Here is a 22,634-nt window from a genome sequence, read left to right on the forward strand (position 1 = left end):
AGAATCTGCCTTTCCTATCTTGCGTGCTGTCCAATTTTCTTTACCAGGGCTCATATGTCCCTGACACCTTTTGAGCACAATGGGGTAATATAGTGTGCATTATAGCTAACAACAATGAAATAGTTTCCCCTTTGTAATCCAGCGCTGTCTGAAAAACATGAGTGATAGTTCAGCATCTCAGCAACAATCAGTATATCGAACCTACAAATATTCCAATCCTCCGTGGAACTTCCAGTTTTCATGTAGGTAGACAACTGCCTCACCATTTGAAAAGCGGAAGTTAATTTGTTTAAGCTTTGTGCACATAAAGTGCATTTGATGTAACAGGTCAGTTTATCAAACTATACTGAATGCCTAGAATGTTTCTGCTGCAGCTTGCCCCTGAATAAGGATTTCTTAGAAAAAGTTCTATGTAAAAATGCCCAGTTTTTTCGAATGTGTCCTGCCATGGTGTCCTCTGACAACCTGCCCATCTTTTTAATGTCCTGGTAAACCTGCTATGTTTTCATGTACAGAAGAGACGAGTCACGAGTCTACTGACATGTGCCGTATGTGATTGTGGCATATTGTTCAACAACATGGTGCTAGACTGTTGGGAATCTAGGAATCGCCCAAAGCATTATTTTTGCTTCGCAAAGTACTGTGCCTGTGCTCAGACTACAACTATATAACAGCTACACTAATAGTTAGGGGCAGCAGATATTAGTAGTGACATAAATGCCTTTTATCTGAACATCACTGGGTAGCATGCCTACCACCTCTCCCTGGTAAAGCCTGTGTAGTTGGTCATAACTGAGTACATCTGAGGCAGTTTCTCAGGCTCTGGTTCCCCCTGTCTAAGAACTATCCATTTCATTGAAGAGGGATTTGGGGAGACGAATTGAGAGGGATGTGAAATAGTAGAGGAGCCAAGGGAGGAATATCATCTTTGACAGTGCGATCCTACCCCTGACTGACATGGGAGGGTGAGCCAAAACTGAATGACACGCAGCAGAGCTGCGAGTGTCACCTTGATGTTGCCCTGCATCAGTTCTGCCTCTGTGTGGTAGACCCTAACTCCCTAGATATTGGAAAGAAGGGATTCCCAGCGGAGGGCTGTCCCTACCGGGGGTCAGGGTGCCCATGACAGTGGTATATATAGAGGGAAGGCTTTAGACTTGTCCCAGTTGACGTTCAGGCCAGAGGGGCGCCAGAACTCCGCTAGTGCGGCAAGAGCTCCCTTATCATCAGTGTGCTCACCCGGGGTATAAAGGAGTAAGCTTTCCACAAAAAGGGAGCTGTAAAGGAATGCAGCATCTACCTGTAACACCTCGTAATGCTGACCTCTGTGCAGGGTGAGGGTGAAGGGGGTTCAATGGCCAAAGCGCAGAGTAGAGGCGAAAGAGGACAGCCTTGGCGTGTTCCCCTCCCAGTTGTGTAGGATGCTGAGATGATAGTGCCAGTTTTCACTCTGGCCACTGGGTTTGTGTACAAAAGTGGGTCCAGCATAGAAATCCGCTACCCACTCCCATGCTTTCCATTGATGCATATAGATAGCCCCAGCTCCTACAGCTGAAAGCCTCTTGATGTCAACTGCAGAACTTTCTAGTAGACACCAGGAGCAGAGTGCATGACCTGCACCCGCTGGCATATATTATTAGCAGTACTTCGAGTAGGGATGAATCCTGATTGATCTTCATGTATAAGACTTTGGACATGAGGGAAAAGTATGTTTACCAATATTATTAAACCTTTGTTGTTGACATTCAGTATAGACAGGGGTCTGTAGGAAGTCCTTCTTGAGAAGAGGGACTAGCAATGCTTCACAAGGGTAAGTCAGCGGGAGAGAGGTTTTGTCAGTGTAGGGGCCATGGTATCGATATATGCTGAGTAGAATTATATGGGCAGCCCGTCCGTGCCAGGGTTTTTCCTTGGGCTAGAGCCTTGACCAGCCCCTGTACCTCCACCACTACCAGGATCTCTGCCTCCCAGTGAGGCCGCTACTGTAGCCCAGAGCCTCTGCATCTCAGCAGCAAAGATATATTCATACATAAGTTGGAGGTGGGCTACCTCCCATTTAATGTAAAGCTGGGTGCAGTAAACCACAAAAGGCTTGTTCATATCAGCTTTGGTGTATACCATCCCATCGCTGGATGTGGGCAGTTGAAGGATTGGGGAGGGCTGTCGACCATCTGTATGTAAAATGAATTCTATTATAATTTGATACCTGAAAGCTTGACATCCTTTGAATTTGATTAGACATCTGAATATGTCAACTGTGTCAATACGACTGTATATAAGCTGGCTCCTTTAGCCTATGCACTGTGCAGCTTTCCCTCTTGGAGCTCTGTTGACCCACGTAAGGGAGGCGAGACCAGCCTCAGGATTGCGGCTGTCTGCCCTTTTTGGGGTAAGAACCATATTTCTAGACTGCAGAAAATAACTTTGCATCAGAAGGGACCATGAGATGGGCTACCCTGCAATGAGAGGACTGCACAGCAACTTTCTCTGAAGAGTTCAGAAGTACTAAGCCTGCCAAGACAGGGAACTTCTAACAGCTGTCCCGCCCGAGAAGAGAGTCTCCGCCAGGTTACACTCTTGTTGCTGTGTTATCTCTTTCTGCCACAATCAGTGCTGATCACCTTGTGGTGCAAACATGGTATGGTCTATGAGCATGCACCCTGCATAGCTGCACACTTGCTCCCCTGGTGGCACTGATGAGTTGAGGAACCAACCAGGTTCATAAGCCTCCATCACCTTTTTATTCAAGGGACACGAAGACCCCGCACAGCCTGTGTGCCTGCAGCTTTTCTGCATGCCACTGTCTGAGTAACCACCCGAGCCCTCGGCGGAGCAGCACCTCCTGCCACGTGTCACTGCTGCTTATTGACTTCTGCTTCCTTCTGAGACTGCTGTTCTTTCTGCTGAGTCTGTTAGGCTGCTGCAAACAGACCAGGTGGAAGAGGGTATTCCCCGTTGTTGGCTTTCCTGAAGCCACGGGGCAACAATACAAAGACTGAAACTAGGCACTCAACTGTGTGATGAAAACCACTCTGTGAGCAGACTTTGTCCATTAAAATACAATCGTTACATTTACCATTACTAATCCATGTAAAATAAAGACATTGAAGGACAGAATAGCCTAGATACATTTCATAAAAATGCCAGATCCTGCTTCTCCCTTTTTAATTTTCTTAATTGTAATTAAACCTCTTATTTCATTTCCTAAAAAAACAACGCTGCTTGAACACTATCTATATGGTGAGTGATACATATAAGGGGGTCATTACGACCCTGGTGGACGGTGGTAATTTGGGGAAAGGTACTGCCAACAGGCTGGCCGTACCTTTTCCCAAATTATGACATTGGTGGTTTGGCTCAAGCCAAATCGCCAATGTACCACTCCATTCCCCCTGGGTGGTAAAAGCCGCCGGGCTGGAGACTTCGATCTCCAGCCTGGCGGCCGTCACAATCCCACCCTCAGGATTATGACCCCGCCTACCGCCATGGTTTTCGTGTCAATCTTACCACCACGAAAACCACGGCGGTAGGCACTATCAGTGCCAGGGAATTCCTTCCCTGGCACTGATAGGGGTCTCCCCCGCCCCCATCCACCTCCCCAGAGTTATCCTCCACCCTCCCCCTCCCAACCCCCGACATCCACACACGCACACATACACACTCATACACACACACTCATACACACATGCATACCCACATCCACCCATGCATGCACACATACATACCCACACACCGCAACACACCCTAACATTCATTGTTGCACACATGCATTCACAACACACAAAAGACACGTATACTCACATTCAGTCATACATGCATGCATTCGACATGCATGCACGCATACAAAAACAGACACCCCCCCACACACACACACAACACCCCCGACTCCCCTCTCCTGTCGGAGAACCCGACTTACCTGCTTGCAGGGGGTCCGCCGGCAGGAGACGGGATGCGGCGCTGCTGCCAGCAGCAGTGTCCGCCAGCAAAACACCATCAGGCCGTATGATACGGGTGGAAGTGTTTTGCTGGCGTGGCACTGCTGCTGGCAGCAGCGCCCCCTTACCGACATCTGCCGCCATGACCGTCTACGGAATTCTGCCAACCTTCTGGCGGAATTCTGCCTACGGTCATAATGTGGTTGGAGGCTGGTGGCGACGGTATGTTGGTGGCTGTCGCCATGGCGGTAATGTCATAATGAGGGCCTTAATGCCTGGACTAGATGTTTCCATCCCAGCACCCTCCAAGAGTAAGCCTTGGCCACACCACTCTCCAAGTTTAAATATAGGCTTTACCCCCCAACGCCACCATCCAAGAGTAAGGCTCGCTGCCCAACTCCATTCCCCTTGAAAGTCAACACCTGTTTTATGTGAACGCACAGGTACCTGGTGTTTCTGAACTCGCAGAAGTACCTGATGATGGCACACTGATAAGTGGCAACGTTTATTACAAGGATTGCACACCTGCCCCTGAATTGTGCAGACTCCAGAGAACCGACCTGGCATATCACTTCTTGAAATGCAGTGTGCCTTGAATGTTTTCACAAAAATAAACAATTTTATTTGGCATTCAAAAGTAAAGTATCAGAAATCTCATGTTTTATAATATCCAACATCAGAAATATAATGTTTTATAATATCCAAGCCTGTACGCTTTTTTAAAGCAAACATTTATTTCTACATTTTTGTGAATATTTTATGTATTATTTAAATAATTTAAAAGACAATTATTTTAAATTAATTTATTGCATTTCGTGTCAATTGGTTAATTAATGACCTTATTCATGAAATAACATAATTATATTTTCATATATTAAGTCTGTTATGAATTGTAGATCTAATACATGGGGGAAATACATTGTTTATTGTGAATTGGTATAATCCACAAAGAGACATAATTCATCACATATAATCATGACAGAAATACATATCTAGAACCTACTTAAATCAGTTAATAAAAATGCGTTACACATCATAGATTAAATTAACATGAAAAATAATGTCAATTACAATGATTTGTTAGTAATATTTCTTAATATGCTATCAGTAAAACAGCAGCATTACATTACTACTATCTAAATCCTCTCTACCTTTCTGGGGCTAGACCATGCTTGTTGGCAAGCAGTACAGAGAGAGTGCTTCGAGATTGATCTGACATTGCACCACTCTACTCTACCGCAGTCTACTATGCATCACCTCACTCTATGCCACTGCAATCTACGCCAATCCACTCTAAGCCACTCTAATCTTCTCTTCACCACTGCATTCTGTGCCACTGCACACTACAGTGAAACAATCTACTCTACGCCATTGCACTCAATGCCACTCTATCACCATTCCACTCAGTGCAACTATACTCTATGCCAATACAACCTACCCTGTGCCACTCCACTCTATGCTGCTGCACCCTACACCACTTTACTCAAAACCAGCACACTCTACGCCATTTTGCTTTGCATGACTGCACTGTACTCTACTATACCCTACTCCGCGCTCTGCAATTTACGCCACTCTACTCTACATCATTGCACTGTCACTTCACTCTGCATCACTCTATGCCACTATACTTTATGCCACTGCACTCCTCCACTCTCTACTCTGCAACACTGCTCTCTCTGCCACTAAACTCTATTCCAACCCTACTCTGCACCACTCTACGCCACTCTATGCCAATACACTCTACTCTGCTACACTCTAAACCACTCTACTCTACTGTGCACCACTGCACTCTTTGCCACTTCACTCTATTCCTCTCTACTCTATGCCAGTACACTCTAGCCCACTCTGCTATGCACCACTGCAATCTTCATCACTGCAATCTACACCACTGCAGTCTAGGCCACTCCAATCTACTCTGCACCACTCCACTCATTGCCACTCTACACTGCCCTGCAACACTGCACTCTATGCCACTCTGCAACACTGCACTCTATGCCACTCTACAACACCGCACTCTATGCCAGTGCACCCTACGTCACTACTCTGCCACTGCACTCCATCCTGCACCACTCCAATCTATGCACACTACTGTGAAACAATCTACTCTATGCCACTGCACTCTGCGCCACTTTACTCTGCACAACTGCACTCTATGCCAACAACTCTGCACCCCTGCGCTCTATACCAATGCATTCTACACCACTTTACTCAAAACCAATGCACTGTATGCCACTGCCCTCAGCACAAATCTACTCTCCACCACTGCACGTTACACCTCTTCACTCTAGGCAACTCTACGACACTCCACTCTATGACACATCACTCTACGATGCTCCACTCTAAGACACTGTACTCCATTAAACTCTACTCCACTCTGTGCCACCCTACAGCATTACTCCACTCAACTCCCTCTATGCCACTCCATGCCACTTTACTCCACCCTATTCTATGACACACTACTCAATTCTACTCCAGTCCACTACTCCACTCAACACCACTCCACTACTCCACTCTATGCCACTCTACTCTGACACTCCACTGTACTCAAATCTACAACACTTGAGTCCACTCTGCCACCACACTCTCCTACACTACTCCACCCTATTCCACTCCACTCTACGCCACTCTACTCCACGCCACTCTACTCCACAACATTCTACACAACGCCCTCTACGCCGCTCTGCTCTACACTACTCCATGACACTGTATGACACTACTCCTCTTTGACACTGTAATCCGCTCAGCTCCGCTCCTTTCTACACCCTTCCACTCTACGACATTCTGCTCACTCCACAGCTCTCTACATCACTCCACTTTATGATACTTGAACCCACGCCATTCAGCTGTACTCTGCAGTACTCTAGGCCACTCCATGCCACTTCATAATACTCTGCTTTACAACTCTCCACTTCACACCACTCTCCTTTACCCCACTAACTTTTAGCCGTGCTGAACAGCAGCCATTCTGGTGTACAACATACAAAAAACACATTGGCAGTACTCTTGCATAGGCGATACCTATTGACTTTGCAAAAGCTTGTCTGTAGTAGACTCTGCATGGGGTTTAAGTTTGTCAAATGAAGTATATATGATTGAGTACACTGGTGAAAATCCATGCTTGGAAAGTGTGTCATGGATTTCGAGAACATCATCTGTTTCCTTGTATGCTTTCTGAGACCCTTAATCAAAAGCTTTCTAAATCCAGCTGAGCCGAGATGTGTGAAAGGAAAGACTCTAATGGGATTAAAAACCCTGTACCAAGACTTTCAAATATTTCCTCATATTGAAACTAACACCAGTCCCTTTGCCAATTTGCTCTTCTAAGGTGGCAAATCTGGCAACAGTCATATTCTCCTTTCTAAAGTGGTCTTGCAAACAGGATAACGTTCTTGATAGCATAGGTAGAAAAGTGCAAGAGGCTCAGCTCCCATTTAATAGAGGAGGTCGCCTGGAGACATACCGCACATATTTTCACTGTATAGCACTCAGATACGACACCCCACAGTTTAGCATCAAATGGGTAGAACCTTTCAGCAAGTAAACTTTCAAGATCGGACTCACCGCGTTGCCTCATTATTTAAAGTTAAACTTTCTGTGGTCCTTGGGGAAATTCAGGAACGGTGGGTGATGTCTGGGTTGGTCTGGGTTGAGTGGGAGGCATTTACATGGCAATAAGCAGGTAATTTATCAAAGCCTTGTGTGGATTAAGAGCGGTGCTCAGTAGGGAGGCACAACAACTTGAGGATAAAATGAGGAGGGCTAAGACCTTACAGGGGTGTCAGCTTAGAATGAAGGCCCTGCCACCCTTATTAGCTATTGAATGAACTACACACCCATCCATCATAGAGGGGCTCCAGTGCTTAAATTCCAGAAAATATGTTGCGAGGGGTCTACCGCGAGGCTAGTGAAGGAAGACAATTTTAGACAACGTGTGATGGCTCTATGCGAAATGACCACACTAACCCACACAGAGACTGAAGTCACCGTCTTCACTGAATATTACACAGACCTCTATAGGGCTCTGCAAACGCTGCATGACTTCTAAAGTTGTGAGGTTAGTGGATGTGACTACACTTGGGACAGAACAGACTGATGCTTTGAATGCCCTGTTCACTTTGGGGCGTTCTGTAAGTCATTAAGAGCTCTGGCAACAGGGAAAATGGGCTCAGTTGGATGCCCAATCCACTGGATTGTATAGCACATACAATAGCGTATTTTCCTTTATATAAAAGAAGCGTATGCGACAGCCAAGATGGGAGACTGCTTGTCACAGACAATCAGTGCAGTGATTTTGAAGCTGCCCAAACCAGGCAGAGATATCCTAGACACAATCTCATCCCAACCACTGTCCTTCATTTGAAGATTCTGGGGAAGATGATTGCAACTGAAATACAACAGGTTCTTTTGACGTTAGTACTTTCAGATCAGAATAGGTTTATGTCTGACAGAAACACCTCCTCGAATTTATTCATAGTCTGACCACTGTATCTGAGAAGTATGTACATTATCTGCTGTGGCTTTGTTAGAAATAGAAAATGCCTTCAGTGTGGTTAGTTGGAATTACCTGTTCAGAGTACTTAGATGCATGAAATTTGAAGAGGCAATAACAGGATGATATAAGCTTGTGCACACAAAAGATATGCAGTGTGTATTTGAAAGAGAAATGAGCCAGTAATGCCAGTAATCTCTCACAGGTTTGCATTCGCCAAAAGGCCTCTGACTAATAATAGTGAGCACACGGACATACTAGGGTAATTACACCGGCTGGCATAAAGCACAGAATTGTATTATATGCAGATGGGTTAGCTTTATATAAAAGGAATGCTGGAATAGGTCTAGAATTTATCATGGCAGTGATCCATTCGTTCGGCCGGGTCTTACTGGTTGGTTGGTGTAAGTCATGCCTGTTCTTGAGCGGTATAGATGGATGTAGCGCAGCGGTCAGAGCGACCGCCTTGGGAGCTGGAGGTCTGTGTTTGAGCCTGGTCAACGTCACAAAGCCCTGTGATTCTGGGAAAATCACGTAATCTCCCCGTGCCCCTGGACGGCACCTTGAGGCACCTTATCACGAGTCATAAGCCACGCTATATAATCTACATTTCATATTTCAATAATTCACACATACACTAGTAACAAGATCCACTCCTCTAACATTGGAACTGAATACAGTCAAGCATCTCGGGGATCATATACACTACCAACCCAAAGACGAGCTCAAAGGCAATATATCTTGAGTGCTGATGTCCTTAAGGAGCTCGGTTGGCTTCTGGAAATGGTTACTCCTGTCTGTTGCTGGGAAGGGGCTGCTTTTAGAAATGATAATGCTGCCAGGGTTATGAAAGACCTCCCTTATTTGCTAACCGAATAAAATGCGGGTTTCTGGTTGCAGAAAAGTGGTGCTACACAGACCCCACTTACCAACTGAAGGGAGTGGTGTAGGAGTCCCAAACTGAACTACATTACAGTGGCAGTGGGTGACACATTAGACAGCACAAGCACAGGAAACATCAGAAGAGGGCAGAATGATTGAGAACACCTTGGTCCCAAGTGAAATGATACTGGGAGCAAGGAATTGCCCAACTTTAAGTCTAGGAGACTGCAGACAGCTCAGCTATTATGGATAGGTTTCTGAAAAAAACAATGTTGCACTCCATAGAAATACTAATCAGTGCCTGCCAGATTCCTAAATTTGGCTAATGAGGTTTGGCAGGCTGTTCGGGTTGCCTTTATCTGTACAACTTGAGCTACACCCGCAAATGTGAAAACTTATGACATGAGTAGAGAATACCGCAGGGTCAATGATTAATAATTTTAAAAAGCTTACCTTTCTCGCCGCTCCGATCAGCTCCTTGGTCCTCCACTGCAGGCACAGGTTCCCATCCTGCCCTGCGTCCAGTCCTAACGCTGATTTCATGCTGCTGGCAGCATAAAAGCAGCATTAGGATTGGACAGAGCACCCAACCAGGGGACTCCGAGGGGCAGAGTGAGAGTCTCTGCCTGCTGTCTCCAACCCAGCTACACAGAGCCCAGTGCGCATGTTTGTTTGGCCGTCCCTATTATCGTGTGTGGCCAGCCCCTTTTTCGTACACCTCCCAATATCCCCCCATACTCCGAGTTAGAAACGTGGGAAACACACATTCTTAACACAGACCATATATCAAAGGGACAAATAGAACGAGGGTTTTATCCTGTACTTCTAAATCATTGATACCTGACATGGGCCACAACATAACAGGACGTTCAGCACATCAAAGCGCCACCTGGCTGAAAACACATCTTTACCACTCTATCCGAACACAGGTGCAAATGCCATGTCACCTCTCAGGTCTGTAATAAAAAAATAGGACAGTAGATTATTTAATGGAACTGGTTAATTACTATGAAGAAAGATTTACTGGCTGCACTGACCCATGATATTTTATGTGTCTGTTACTTTTGTTTGTGTATTATTAGACAGAGTTTACAAAAAAACAGAAAGAGGAAACACACATCCTTTTACGTTCCTTCGTAGTCGAATCCCTGATGACTCCAGTGTATTTTTATGTGGAGCCCACATCCCTGTCACTCATGATAGCTCAAATATTACAAAGCAGTTCCTGTATCAATATAAATGCAATTGAAGGAGGATAAATTAGCCTTTAGTTTGCTCATTTGTTCAGCACCTCTACCTCTTTCGGCTCACAACAGGAGTTAAGGGTTTAACACACAAAAAGAAAGACCATAGACTGTTTATTTAAAAAAATTGGAGCATGTAATTACACTGCCTATTTTAAGAGGAAGGGTAATCCACTTTTGAAGCAACGTTAGTCAGTAACTCAAGCAAACATCAAAAGAGAATTGGAAGAAACATTGAGGGAGGTGATGGTAGAAGCTGGGTTGGAAAAGACGAGATGGGGGACAGAGACAGGAGCTTGGATACACATAACATTTTTATAAGAATGTGGGCCTGTTCTGCTAGTCTTTAAATTAAGTCCTACGTTTGCTTTTTTTCAGATGGATGAGGTCATTGATGACATCATAAACTTGGATGATGTTTTAGGCTACATTGACCCAGCGATCTCGGTGCCTAACACGGTACGTGATAAACTACTTTAGAAACTCATGGGAGGGCAGCTGAAAGGGAAAGTGTTGAATGGTGACGTAAAGATATAGATGGAGAGGCTGTGAAGGGCAAGACTGGAGGCAATTGCTTTGGTGTAGCTGAAACCTTTAGCTGATCTACCAAAATAATGTTTGTTCCTGTCCATCTCCATGTTCTGCAGCTGCCTTTCTCTGGAAATCACATGGACTTGTATGGTGATGACTGCAGAGTGACTGCATCAGTCATTGGCGTGACTAGCAACTCCTGCCCCCCTGACTTGGCCATCAAACAGGAGCTTTCAGGTGGGGATGGCCTATGGCTGGCTTTTTGCAATCTTTCATCAATTGCTTCAGTAACTGAACACACGGGAGATGAGTCTGAGTAAAAACATTTACGCACCATCCAATGCGATTGCAACTTTCAGCACATCTGATATCCTGGATAACCCTGCCTTTGGCACTGTATGTCCACGTACAGGGATCCTAAATGTCTACTTCCAGTTCAAGTGTTTCATGTCAGGTTTCAACATCTAGCGATGCACACCTTTTAATGTTAGCTTGATGGCTGCATCCTTTCAGGTTGCTTGCACATATCTGAGTAAGAACATCTCTTCTAGCCACAGACCCAGGATTGGTATTCTTGAGAAACGTTTGGAAAGATATGGAAGCAGTGTTTCAACTGACAAGCAGAACAAATTTGATGCTTTGGAGTTAAGCGAATACTTGAGGTGCTCAATGTGAGACTAGAGGAATTTAATTTTTTGACATTATCTGTTCCTCTTTTTTGTTTTTCAGATGCAGAGAATCGAGCAATGGTCAAAGAACGTCAGAAGAAAGACAACCACAACCTGAGTAAGTCTTTATTGAAGTTTGACCTCAAGGTGCTGACACCCTTCTTGTGTGAATGCACACACAATAACATAGAACAGACATTGTCTGCACCCATTATTTGTTAAACAGTTTCCTCCATATAGACCTCAAGGACATCTCTGGTTTCATGTGAAAACTTAGGCTGCAAAAACATATCTTAAAAAAATAGACTGCCAAAATCTCGACCTTACTTGTATCTTCCTATAAAATGTTGACCTGTGTTTAATTCATAAAGCCAACCAGACTCATGTGCCGCATGCATTAGGATGAAGTTAATTTAGTATTCTAACTCCAGTGCTGGAATATTTGAGTGCACGTGCTTTATAGTAGATTAGGTGCATGTCGAATGGGAAGATGTTTATGTAAAGTCAATATTCTGCTAATCTGTGTTTTGCAAAAATTTTAGTGTGGGTCTTTACATGGTATTCTTCTCTGACTTTAGGTTTGTGTTGGAACAGGAACACGTAGGATCAATTTTGCATATCTTGTACAAACACTCAAAGTAGCCCATTTAAGTTTAACTTTAAGTTGCCTTATAATTGGCTGGAAATGTGTAAATTTTTGAGGAATTCTATGCTGTGTTGAGGTTTTACAACTCAGGGTTCTGTCCAAAGACTAACTGAGAACATCTAGGGGTCGTATTATGTAAGGTTCTCCAGGGTGCAACAAGCATGTGTGCCTGCTTCCTGTCCCTGTGATGCACTTTAGTATTATGGAAGGGGAAGGGGCAGCAGGTGCTTATGCGGGGCCCTTCTGTAATACAGATAGCGCCAGCACATATGTAGTGCCAGCACTCTTCCAAAGTGGTGTTCTCTCATGTGCATCGGGTTGGACCCAGGAATGTGAGGTATCACTTTGCCTCTGCAACAGCACAGTGTTATGGATACGGGTGCAGGCCACAAAAAGGTGACGCACAGTCAGTGCTATCCTCTGGAAAAAAGGACACCTTACCCCATGATTTACCTCTGCAGGTGGGTGCAGTCACTCACTGCACCGCCCTCCAGGGGCAAGGTGGCACCACCTGCCCTTTGAAAAGCAGACCGTCTGCTTCAATCAGCCTGTCGTTCTTTCACTAAGGCGCTGCACCCACGGCAGCGCACATTTGATGCTGCCTTGTGGGCAGCACATTATCAGTAATAAGGTGCCCTGTCTGTGCACCGCATGGTGCACTAATTAAATGTGCAACATGGTGCAAACAAGGACAGTGGTTCCATACTGTGAAATGGCCATCAAATGGAATAGTCCAGTGCATCCAGTCCCTCTATGTGCATGCCTTTACTAGTTCCTTCAACTTGCGCATACCTAGGGTATTTCCTGTTCAAAGTCATCTGTTGGCTCATTCTAACCTTCAGACGGCATGATCCATGGGTGGCTTCCTGTCCAAAGACATCGCCGCAGTCTTGGTGGTACCTTTACATTGGCAAGATGGTGGCTGAACAATAAAGCTTCTTGCCCTGGGGTGCGACTCTTCTGTTTAACGTCAAAGGAACCATTTAAAGACCATTTGGAGACTTCCTGGGTAATGCGTTATTGCTCTTTTTTTCCAGCTGACAGTGCAGCAGTTTCGAATTTGATTATCAGATCTGCACATTATGTAACCAGTAGTAACACTTTGATAATGAAGAATAAATCGTATGTTCTTCCCTTTCACACAGGGATCCTGTCGGAAGTGTCAAACATTACCCTGAATCCGAATTTCATTGTTGCTATTGAGAGAGAACGTGTTCAAATTGGCAAGAATGGAGTTTTAATGAACTATGAACTCAGCAGAACAAAAGAAACTGCCACAGTTATGGGGTGGAGCTGGCCGGTCCAGAAGATGACCATTTAGATGATCTCCTTCAGCTGGGAATAAATCCTACATCATCCTGATGCTCAGTATAGCTGAATGTCTGCCAAAGCGCCCGTATGTAGTCTAATTCAGTTATAGAACATTTGAGAGCCGAAAGAAAGTTATTCGGATGCCGCTGTTTGCCCGGAATCGCTGTGAGGCCTACAGGCAGCGGAAGGCCACGGCTGCCCAGGAGAGTCCATGGAGTACCTGGGGCCCCTGGTGATAGCGAGGCTCCATTTCAGGGCGGCCCGGTAAGCAAGGAGCGGGCATAAACCATCGCACACAGCAAGACCGGGACCGCAAGACAACTTGCAGAGGGGACAGGCCTCGCGAGACGACAGTGCGGCCTATCCGTTGTCAACGCACTTTGGCCTGAAGCATCTAACCCAGCGAGGTGCCTGTGGGGTAGCGGGGGACCCGTGAGAGTATCAGGCCCTGTATTGACATCTGTTGATGCCGGCTGTGAGCGGAGAGTGCCCAGTATGAGGCTGCATATATGTGGCCCATTTGAGACACCAGTGACCAGGCCTGATCTACCCGCACATGCGAGGATGCAGCGAGTGAGGTACGGGGTCCCCGGGTCCAAGTTTGCAGCTGCAGTCAACGAGTAGAGGGCAGCTGGGCCTGAGGACACAGATGTGTCCTATCTTATGCCTACTAGATCGGGCCTGGTGTCATGGCCAAAGCGCAGCTCAAGTGAAGACTGCTGGGGGGCTTCAAAGGTGTGGGGATTTTGCGGGCATGTATGTAACACCTGAGAGCACGGGAGAAACCTGAGGACTCACTGCACAGAGGAGAAGCAGGTGCTACATGCGAGGCAGAGAAGGGTTTTTGGCCCATGCGAACTACTAATGGAGTGGGCGAGCAGCAATTGGCCCAGAAGCGTTTACTTATCTGAGGTCCATTATGGGTCTGGGAAAGCCTAGAGCAGTGTTTTAACAAAGGTGAGGTAAGTACCTTCCTTTGTTCACATTGGGCCCCACTTCCAGGGTGCCAAGCTTGCAGAGACCGGCCTGACTCTAGAGACCTACGCAAGTGGTGCTGGGGGCTGCACAGGGGCCTCAGAGGCCCCGAGGTACATAGTGAGACAGTGCGTCCTCTTGAGGAGTGCCCCGCCGGACCCTCCCCTCCAATATTTTGCACTGGCTCACCAACACCAACGGCCCACAATAGCAGTGTGCAGTTGGTCCTTACTGCGGCTGTTGCATTGGCCCACCTCCAGGACTACCACCTACTGCACTGGTAGGTTCTGTAATCTTGTGTGAGAACTCCACGTGGCACCCTTGCATCTTGGGCAAAACAGACTGGATACAGCCCAGATTGCATTTTGACCTGTGGAAGACGCCCAAACCTTGTGATGATGACGCTACAGTGGAGGCCGGATGGGATGATGTCATTCCAGAAGTGGGCACTGAATTGCAATAGATCCTGCCCACTATGTAACACAGTCTTACAAAAATTGACAGCAAGATCGACGCATTGTCCTTCCAAATGGTTCACATGTTGGAAAGCCTAGACAAACACACTGACCACTTGGACATGGTTGAGAGGCGTGTCAGAGGTGGAAGATGAGCACGTCACTGTGTGGTTAACACAGAAACAAATGGATAACACATTACTAACGCTGCAGTCGAAGGTGGAGGATCTTTAGGCCAGTTCGCACAGTAATAACCTTCGTATTCTGGGGCTGACAGAATCCTCGAACATTGACAATATGGAACTGTATGTGGAGCACCTCCTCACTGATCTCTTGGGGCATGTGACATTCTCAGACATCTTTGTGGTTGATCATGCCCATCGCTCGCTGGCACCGTGCCCAGTACCTGGAGCAAAACCTTGCCCCATCATACCAAGACTTTTGAATTATAGAGAGCAAGATGCGGCGCTCCACAAACCATTGGAAATCAAGCAGCAGGTCCAGAATGCTCAGACGTAGTTTATCCTGGCCAAACGCAAACTGCAAGAACTGCAAATGCAATACAGCATGCTCTGTCCTACACGTCTTGTGGATGGTGGTTGATAGGAAGGTGATGATCTTTGGGGACCCGAAACAACTGCAGCAAATCCTCAACCACCGTGCAACAGTGGGGACGCAGCATCACATCCCCAGATCAGAGGACTGTGATACAGCAGTTTCCCAGGACTTGGAGGAGCAGGACTAGCACCTACTGAATAGTTTGTGGTGGTTCTCTACTTTAAAACAGTGTGTCTGATCCTGACATGAGCGGCTGGGGTAGTCAGTCATGTGCAACTGTTATTTGTTGCAGCACACACATTATGCTTATTTCATGTCCCCCTGTAACTTAACGAAGTGGGGGGGGGGGAGACTGGCTGGATAACATCTTCCCCCATGTGTGCACCACATAGCTGAGTTTTGGGTTCTGTTGGATGGGTAATGGGTGAGCTAGGGTGAGAAAACCCTTTCGCTGTGCGTGTTGCTGGGGTTCAGTATGGGTGGGGAGTGGCTTTAGTTTGTTTTAACCATTCTAGGTGCATGGGCACTGATCACAGACTGAGAGTGCTGTGACCGTTGGTTTGACTTGGCCATGTCAGTCACAGAGTGATGGTAGATGATGCGAGTGGAGCAGCGCTGGGCACTCGGGCCTGTTGCTGCTAAAGTTCCTTACCTGGAATGTCAGGGGCCTGAATTACTCTTGGAAGATACGCAAGGTAGTAGCATACTTGCAGCACCATATAATCCATATAGCTATTGTACAGGAGACCCACCTAGTGCCTGGGAGTGGTGTACTAACAAAGCGTCATATGCAAGGTGTTAGCTGTGCGGCTGGCTTCACTACACATGATAGGGACGTGTTGATTTGAGTTTGGAGGGGCTCAGGTGTTAAACTATAAGAGGTATGCGTGGATCCGGTTGGCAGATATGTAGTGGAGCACTGTTATAAGGATGATATGTGGCACTGTTGGTGGGGGTGTATGGACCTAATTATGATGGCCTGCAGTTTTATCACATGTCGCGCTCCCTCCTGGCTCAATGCGGGGATTTACCCCAGGTCTGGAGAGGAGATTTCAATTGTGTGTTGTGTCTTGATCAAGAGCGCTCCAGGGGGCCACCTTGACGGCCATTAGCAGCAGCCCATGCGATAGCAGCACAGTGTGGCCTGTTGGAAGTCTGGTGCCATAGGTTCCCCACAGGGGTGGGGTACACCCATTATTCCATGGTGAACGACATCCACATGTGCACAGACTTTTGGTTACTAACTAGAAGTCTGGTGCCATGAGTGCAGCACTGTGAGCCTTTGCCTTGCACTTACTCGGACCAGTCGCTGGTCTTGATGGAGCTGGAATTACGCAGCCCATGCCCACCCACGTTTTCATGGCTGTTCCTACTACACTCTCTTAGATGCTGTGTTTCAGGAGGAGCTTGCGCAGACAATAGAGGACTTCTTTGCATTAATCTTGGTTCAGTAACGAAATTCGCAACCCTATGGGAGACCCTTAAGGTTTATATTTGGGGGTCACTAACTCCAAGCATGCTGGAGTGCTAAGGGCACAGCACGGCAGGCTGGCGTGGTTGGAGGCAGAAATTGTGGATTTAGAACAAAGGCACAGGAAGACAGCAGAGCAGAGTTTGCTGAAAGACACACAGGACAAGTTGGAGGAGTATCATGACTTAACGCAGAGTGAAGTCAACCACAGGAAAATACGCGACTGTACAGGCATGTGGCAAAGACAAGCATTGAGGAGCAGTGTTTTCAAACTCCTGCGCTCTAGGCATGAGGATGATATGGTCTTGGCGGTATGGGATGAACGGGGGATGCTTCTGAATATGACAGAATAGGTCTCAGAACAGTTTTGCAGTTACTATGTGGAGCTATACACGTCACGGCTCACAAGACGATTGTGCCGTGGCTGACTACATAGCACATATTTAGCAACGCAAAAGGATGATGGACGGAGTGCTGAAACCTTTCAGACACTCACCCCCAGTCACAGATCTGGGTTTAATCCATTTGCTCACCATGCCCCCCCAATTTGGACCCAGCCATATGCAAATCAGTCTTGACCCTGCTTCCCATGGGAACAGTGCATCCTGACCTACCAGGCCAGGTCCTCCTTGGACCGGAAACAAGCATCCTGAAACTGGTTTTGGGGTATCACCCCTCATCAACCAGGCTAGCTTGAATCCAGTGGCACAGTGAGCAAGGGACCCACGTCTGGACATACCAGGCCACTTAGGGCGACTTTAGCAACACAAAAGCATGATGGATGGAGTGTTGAAATTTTTCATACACTCCCCTCCAGTCACAGATCTGGGTTTAAACTATTGCTCTTTTACTCACCATGCCACCCCAGTTTGGACCCAGCCATATGCAAATCAGTTTTGACCCTGCACCCCATGGGAACAGTCTATCCCAACCTGCCAGGCCAGGTCCTCCCTGGACCGGAAGCAATCATCCTGAGACTGGCTTTAGGGTATCAACGCTCATCAGCCAGGCTAGCTTGAATCCAGTGGCACATTGAGCAAGGGATCCACATCTGGACAAACCAGGGCCACTTAGGGCAACTTTAGCAACATAAAAGAATGATGGACGGAGTACTCACATTTCTCACGCTCTCATCCCCAGGCACAGATCTGGGTTTAATTAATCATTCTTTTGCTCACCATGCCACCCCAGTTTGGACCCAGCCATATGCAAATCGGTCTTGACCCTGCTCCCCATGGGAACAAGGGACCCATGTCTGGGCATACCAGGCTATGTGCACCCTACGTGGCAAGCTTATGCCCAGACATGGGTCCCTTGCTCGCTGCGCTACTAGATTCGAGATAGCCTGGCTGATGAGGGGTGGTACCCCTAAACCGGTCCTAGGATGCTTGTTTCCGGTCCAGGGAGGACCTGGTTTGGCAGTTTGGGCTGGACTTTTTCCATGGGGAGCAGCGTTAAGATTGATTTGCATATGGCTGGGTCGAAACTGGGGTGACATGGCGAGCAAAATAACAATGGATTAAACCCAGATATGTGACTGGGGGTGAGTGTTGGAAAAGTTTCAACACTCAGTCCATCATTTTATTTTGTGGTTTTGCTGTCTAGCACATATTGCCATGAAGTGGCTCTCGGCGGAACATAGGGAACACCTCATGGTCCCACTGCATCCTGCGGAGATACTGGCAGCTCCGTAAGATATGCCTAGCAGTAAAGCACCTGACATGGACAGGCTAAAGGTAGTCTTTAATAAGGCCTATTAAGGTATGCTTGTTTCGCATCTGGTCACTCTTTATGAAGAGATGGTGAAGCAGGGTCTACTGGTCACCCTCTTAAAACTGGGTAAACCGGCCGATTGCTGCGCATCCTACAGGCTGTTGTCACTACAGAACGTAGATACAAAGAATTTTGTGAAAATTCTGGCCAGCTGGTCGGCACTGTTTCTCCCAGGCATGGTGGGCCCAGAACAAGCCAGGTTTATCCCAGGTCACAGGTCTATCACCATTGAACAACCTCTGAATGCTTTTTGGTGTGGTCACTCATGTCAAACCTGAGGTGTGTGCCAGTGTTTCTGAACGATGGAAAAGTGTTTGATTCCGTAGTATGGGGGGTTTATGCTAGCAGTACTGAGGTGCATCAGTGTTGGAGATTTTTTTTTTTTTTTTTTTTTACAGATTGTTCGGGTGCTCCATGCGCGGCTGGCTGCGTGCATCCGGGTTAATGGTATGGTCACTCATGCCATAGACATCACAAGGGGGATCAGACAGAGATACCACCTGTCACCGTTATTGTATGCACTGGTCGCTGAGCCGCTAGCTTGCGTGCTTCACGAGTATCATGCTCACAGGGGGTTTTGGTTTCCACAATACAATTTTATCATTTCTGCATATGCAGACAACTCTCTTCTTTATGTTCGCAATCCTGAGCATACCTTATCTCCGGTCCTTCGAGAAGTCGTACGGTTATGCAGACATTCAGGCCTACACATTAATTGGAATAAATCCCTCTGATATTCCTGCTCACTGTGGCCACAACAGTGGTGCAACTGGAGTGCCCATTACAATGGACTACGCATATGGTGTGTTATTGGGGAATACAGGTCCACACCAATCCATTACTGGTTTTGATGGATAATTATGGCACTGCGGTGCAGTAGCTATTGGAGAACGATGGATAAAGCTCCCCCTGTCGCTCAGTGGGCATATAGCCATAATGAAGATGGTGGTGTTTCCCCGTTTTCTGTTTTTATTCACAAATACCCCAATTCTGATACCACGTGTGGTGTTTAGCAACTTGCTCACTCTTTTGGTCCAGCTGGCAGGGGCCCGGAGACAGCCACGGGTGAGCTGAGACCTACTGACTTTGCCAGATGACATGGGAGAGTTGAATGCCTCGGATTTAGAGACCTACTACAGGGCTGCACAGCGCATGTTCGCTCACTACTGGCTCAAGGGACCTACCACATCTGTGGTTCTTGCGCGATGCCTCCTCCCCACTGTTGCTGCGCCAGATGTTGCTTGCTAAGCTTGAGCAGCACCATTTTTGTGATCCTTTGAACGTGACGGTCTACTCCTGGCACCAGTTGCTGGAACAGCAGGCCAGATCCTTGTATTCGCCTCTGTGTTCCCTTAGAGTGGTGGTCGTGGTTCCCCCGGGCCAGGAACGAGGGGCGGCGAGTGCATTGTGGGGGGCTGTCTGATGACTATGGAACATTTCTTCCAGGATGGAGGGATGTGCAGTTGAGAGCAGGTCAGCCAATGAGCCTTCTGTCCTGGCCCAGTTTCGTTATTTCAGTGCAGGCCACATGAAACGTGACCTTCTCAGGGAGAACGTGCTCAAGCCCCCAGTTATTGGTGTTAAAACGCTTGTTGCAAATGACTGCACCACAGCACATTATAGTAAAACGTTACATATTCACACAAGAGGCAAAGCGGCCTCGAATCACGGAGATAAGGCTCGACTGGCAGGGGGAGCCGGATATAACCATCAGCGACAAGCAGTGGACCTGTTGTTGCTCAGTCGTGAAGTCTGTTTCTCTGAGCCGCCGGCACAGGCTACTGCATTTCAAATATCTTACCAGGGTGTATTATACACCGGCTTGTCTGTTCCGATACGGTTCCCGCAATAACTTTTGTTGTGTCCGATGTACCGAGGGGAAGGCGGAGTTTGCCCGTGCGGCTTGCCCGGGAGTGCAGCGCTTTTGGCAGGCAGTGTTGGTGCAGCCTGGGGAGATTGTCGGTGGGCACATCCAGTCGGCCTCCGTGGTGATGTTGCTGGTTTACGACAGACACATTCCAGGAGCCTCCATGCGGCTGGTGGTCATTGCATTGCTGCTTGCGAGACGCAGAATAGTACTAGCCGGGGTCGGGGACTGCTCTCAACTTTGAAGGATTGGCACGTGGACATGGCATACTGCAGTACTCTATGGGATATTTACCAACAATTGCTCCCGGTCGTCCGCCGCCCAAAAGATATTTTGGGACCCTATCGGGCACTATTGGCTCAACCCAGAGAGGAGGCGCCTACTGATGAGGGAAAAAATGGGCCAACAGCCTTGTGCGCGCACGGGGGTGTGAAGACTATTAGGATTGCCTAGTGCACACACAGTACACTGAGTTTGGCAGTATAGAGAGGCGCTGGACATGAATGGTTACATCGGCTGCTCGTTCTGACTGCAGGGAGTACCAGAGTATTTTCTCTCCTCGGGGAGGTGGGCTAACCCTGTCATGGATGTACCCAAAACTGTATGAGCCGCTTGTAACGCTCTGATCCCTGATACACTCTTGTAGCCCTGACTATTTGTCTAGTGACTTATTTATTTGTATTTCATGAATATGTTCAGTCTGTGTCATGTCAACTACACATGTATCATTAGTCTATGTACGTTTGCTTAAAAATCGAAATAAAGCTTCAAAGAAAAAAGAAACTGCCACAGCTCACTTCACTATCCAGAGAGATGATGAATAATGGCTCACCACATACACTGAACTCGCCATTTTTACAATAATGGTTGATTCATCCAGTAATGGTCAGAAAAGTTGGACATCCATGCAAACTCACCACTCCACCTCCACCTTTTTGCAGCATTCTCACCCAGAGTTGTTTCAAGTGACCGGTAAGGTTAGGTCAGTGCGCTGATCAATGTCCATAGAACAGATGCTCCCTTTCATTAGCTGAGGTTCGGGATTTGAGTGAAGAGCTATTTCGTATTGATTTCCAGCTTTTCCAAAAACAGACTGTGCGTTCTTCGTTTGGCCCCTTTGTCATTAACTTTGTTTCACTGTTTCTCCTGGGTCCGGACTATTCACTGCTGATGGATCTCAGATTGTTCTGGTGTAAAATATAGTTCTTTCAACCAGTTTCCATTTTCTTTTAGTTGAAAGAAGACGGCGGTTCAACATCAATGACCGGATCAAAGAACTGGGACTGCTCATCCCTAAGGCCAGCGATCTGTGAGTATGAGCCCTGTCATCAGCACCACTCTCACCCAGCATCCCTTAAGTCAGTGTCCTGTGAGTCGGAGCATCACTACCCAGTGATAACATGTTACAGACATCCCTTCCGTTGCTCTTGGTTAGGAACTTGCCACGGAGAGCTAGATGTCAGTAGTAGCCTATTGAAAACTGCACGTTTTTAGATGATCACAGGCTTACCGTTTCTATGTGAATCTTGCCTATTACAGTTACTCTTATGTTCTGTGTATGTAAAGGCCCAGCAGGAGCGATCGGAATGTAGTGATCCGTCTCTGGCTTCGGTCTCCAGGTGGCTACCCCTTAGGACATACCTGTATGAAATATTCAGTGCCTCGTACATACATAGAAGCCTCGCTGCCTCAAAGCTACCAATTACTGACTGAGACAGGGAAATAGAACATGCACAGAATGCTGCATCCCTTCCTTATAGATGGAACAATATAAAGCAAGTAAATGCAAACACAGCCAATGTGCACATGTGCTCTGGGGAACCTAGCAG

At 47.0% G+C, this 22,634-nt stretch overlaps 1 protein-coding gene across 2 annotated transcripts in view; it reads left to right on the top strand.

The window, feature by feature from the left end:
• TFEB (transcription factor EB) overlaps window positions 1-22,634 on the top strand; it is a 214,140-nt gene that overhangs the window by 160,673 nt on the left and 30,833 nt on the right. For both annotated transcript variants that reach the window (XM_069238406.1, XM_069238407.1), the window contains exons 4-7: window positions 10,929-11,009; window positions 11,198-11,318; window positions 11,811-11,867; window positions 22,039-22,114. In XM_069238406.1, coding sequence (XP_069094507.1) covers window positions 10,929-11,009; window positions 11,198-11,318; window positions 11,811-11,867; window positions 22,039-22,114 — 335 coding nt within the window. The remainder of the gene's footprint in view (window positions 1-10,928; window positions 11,010-11,197; window positions 11,319-11,810; window positions 11,868-22,038; window positions 22,115-22,634) is intronic.

This window comes from Pleurodeles waltl, chromosome 6 (assembly GCF_031143425.1).
Source record: "Pleurodeles waltl isolate 20211129_DDA chromosome 6, aPleWal1.hap1.20221129, whole genome shotgun sequence".
In the NCBI taxonomy this organism is placed as follows: domain Eukaryota; kingdom Metazoa; phylum Chordata; class Amphibia; order Caudata; family Salamandridae; genus Pleurodeles; species Pleurodeles waltl.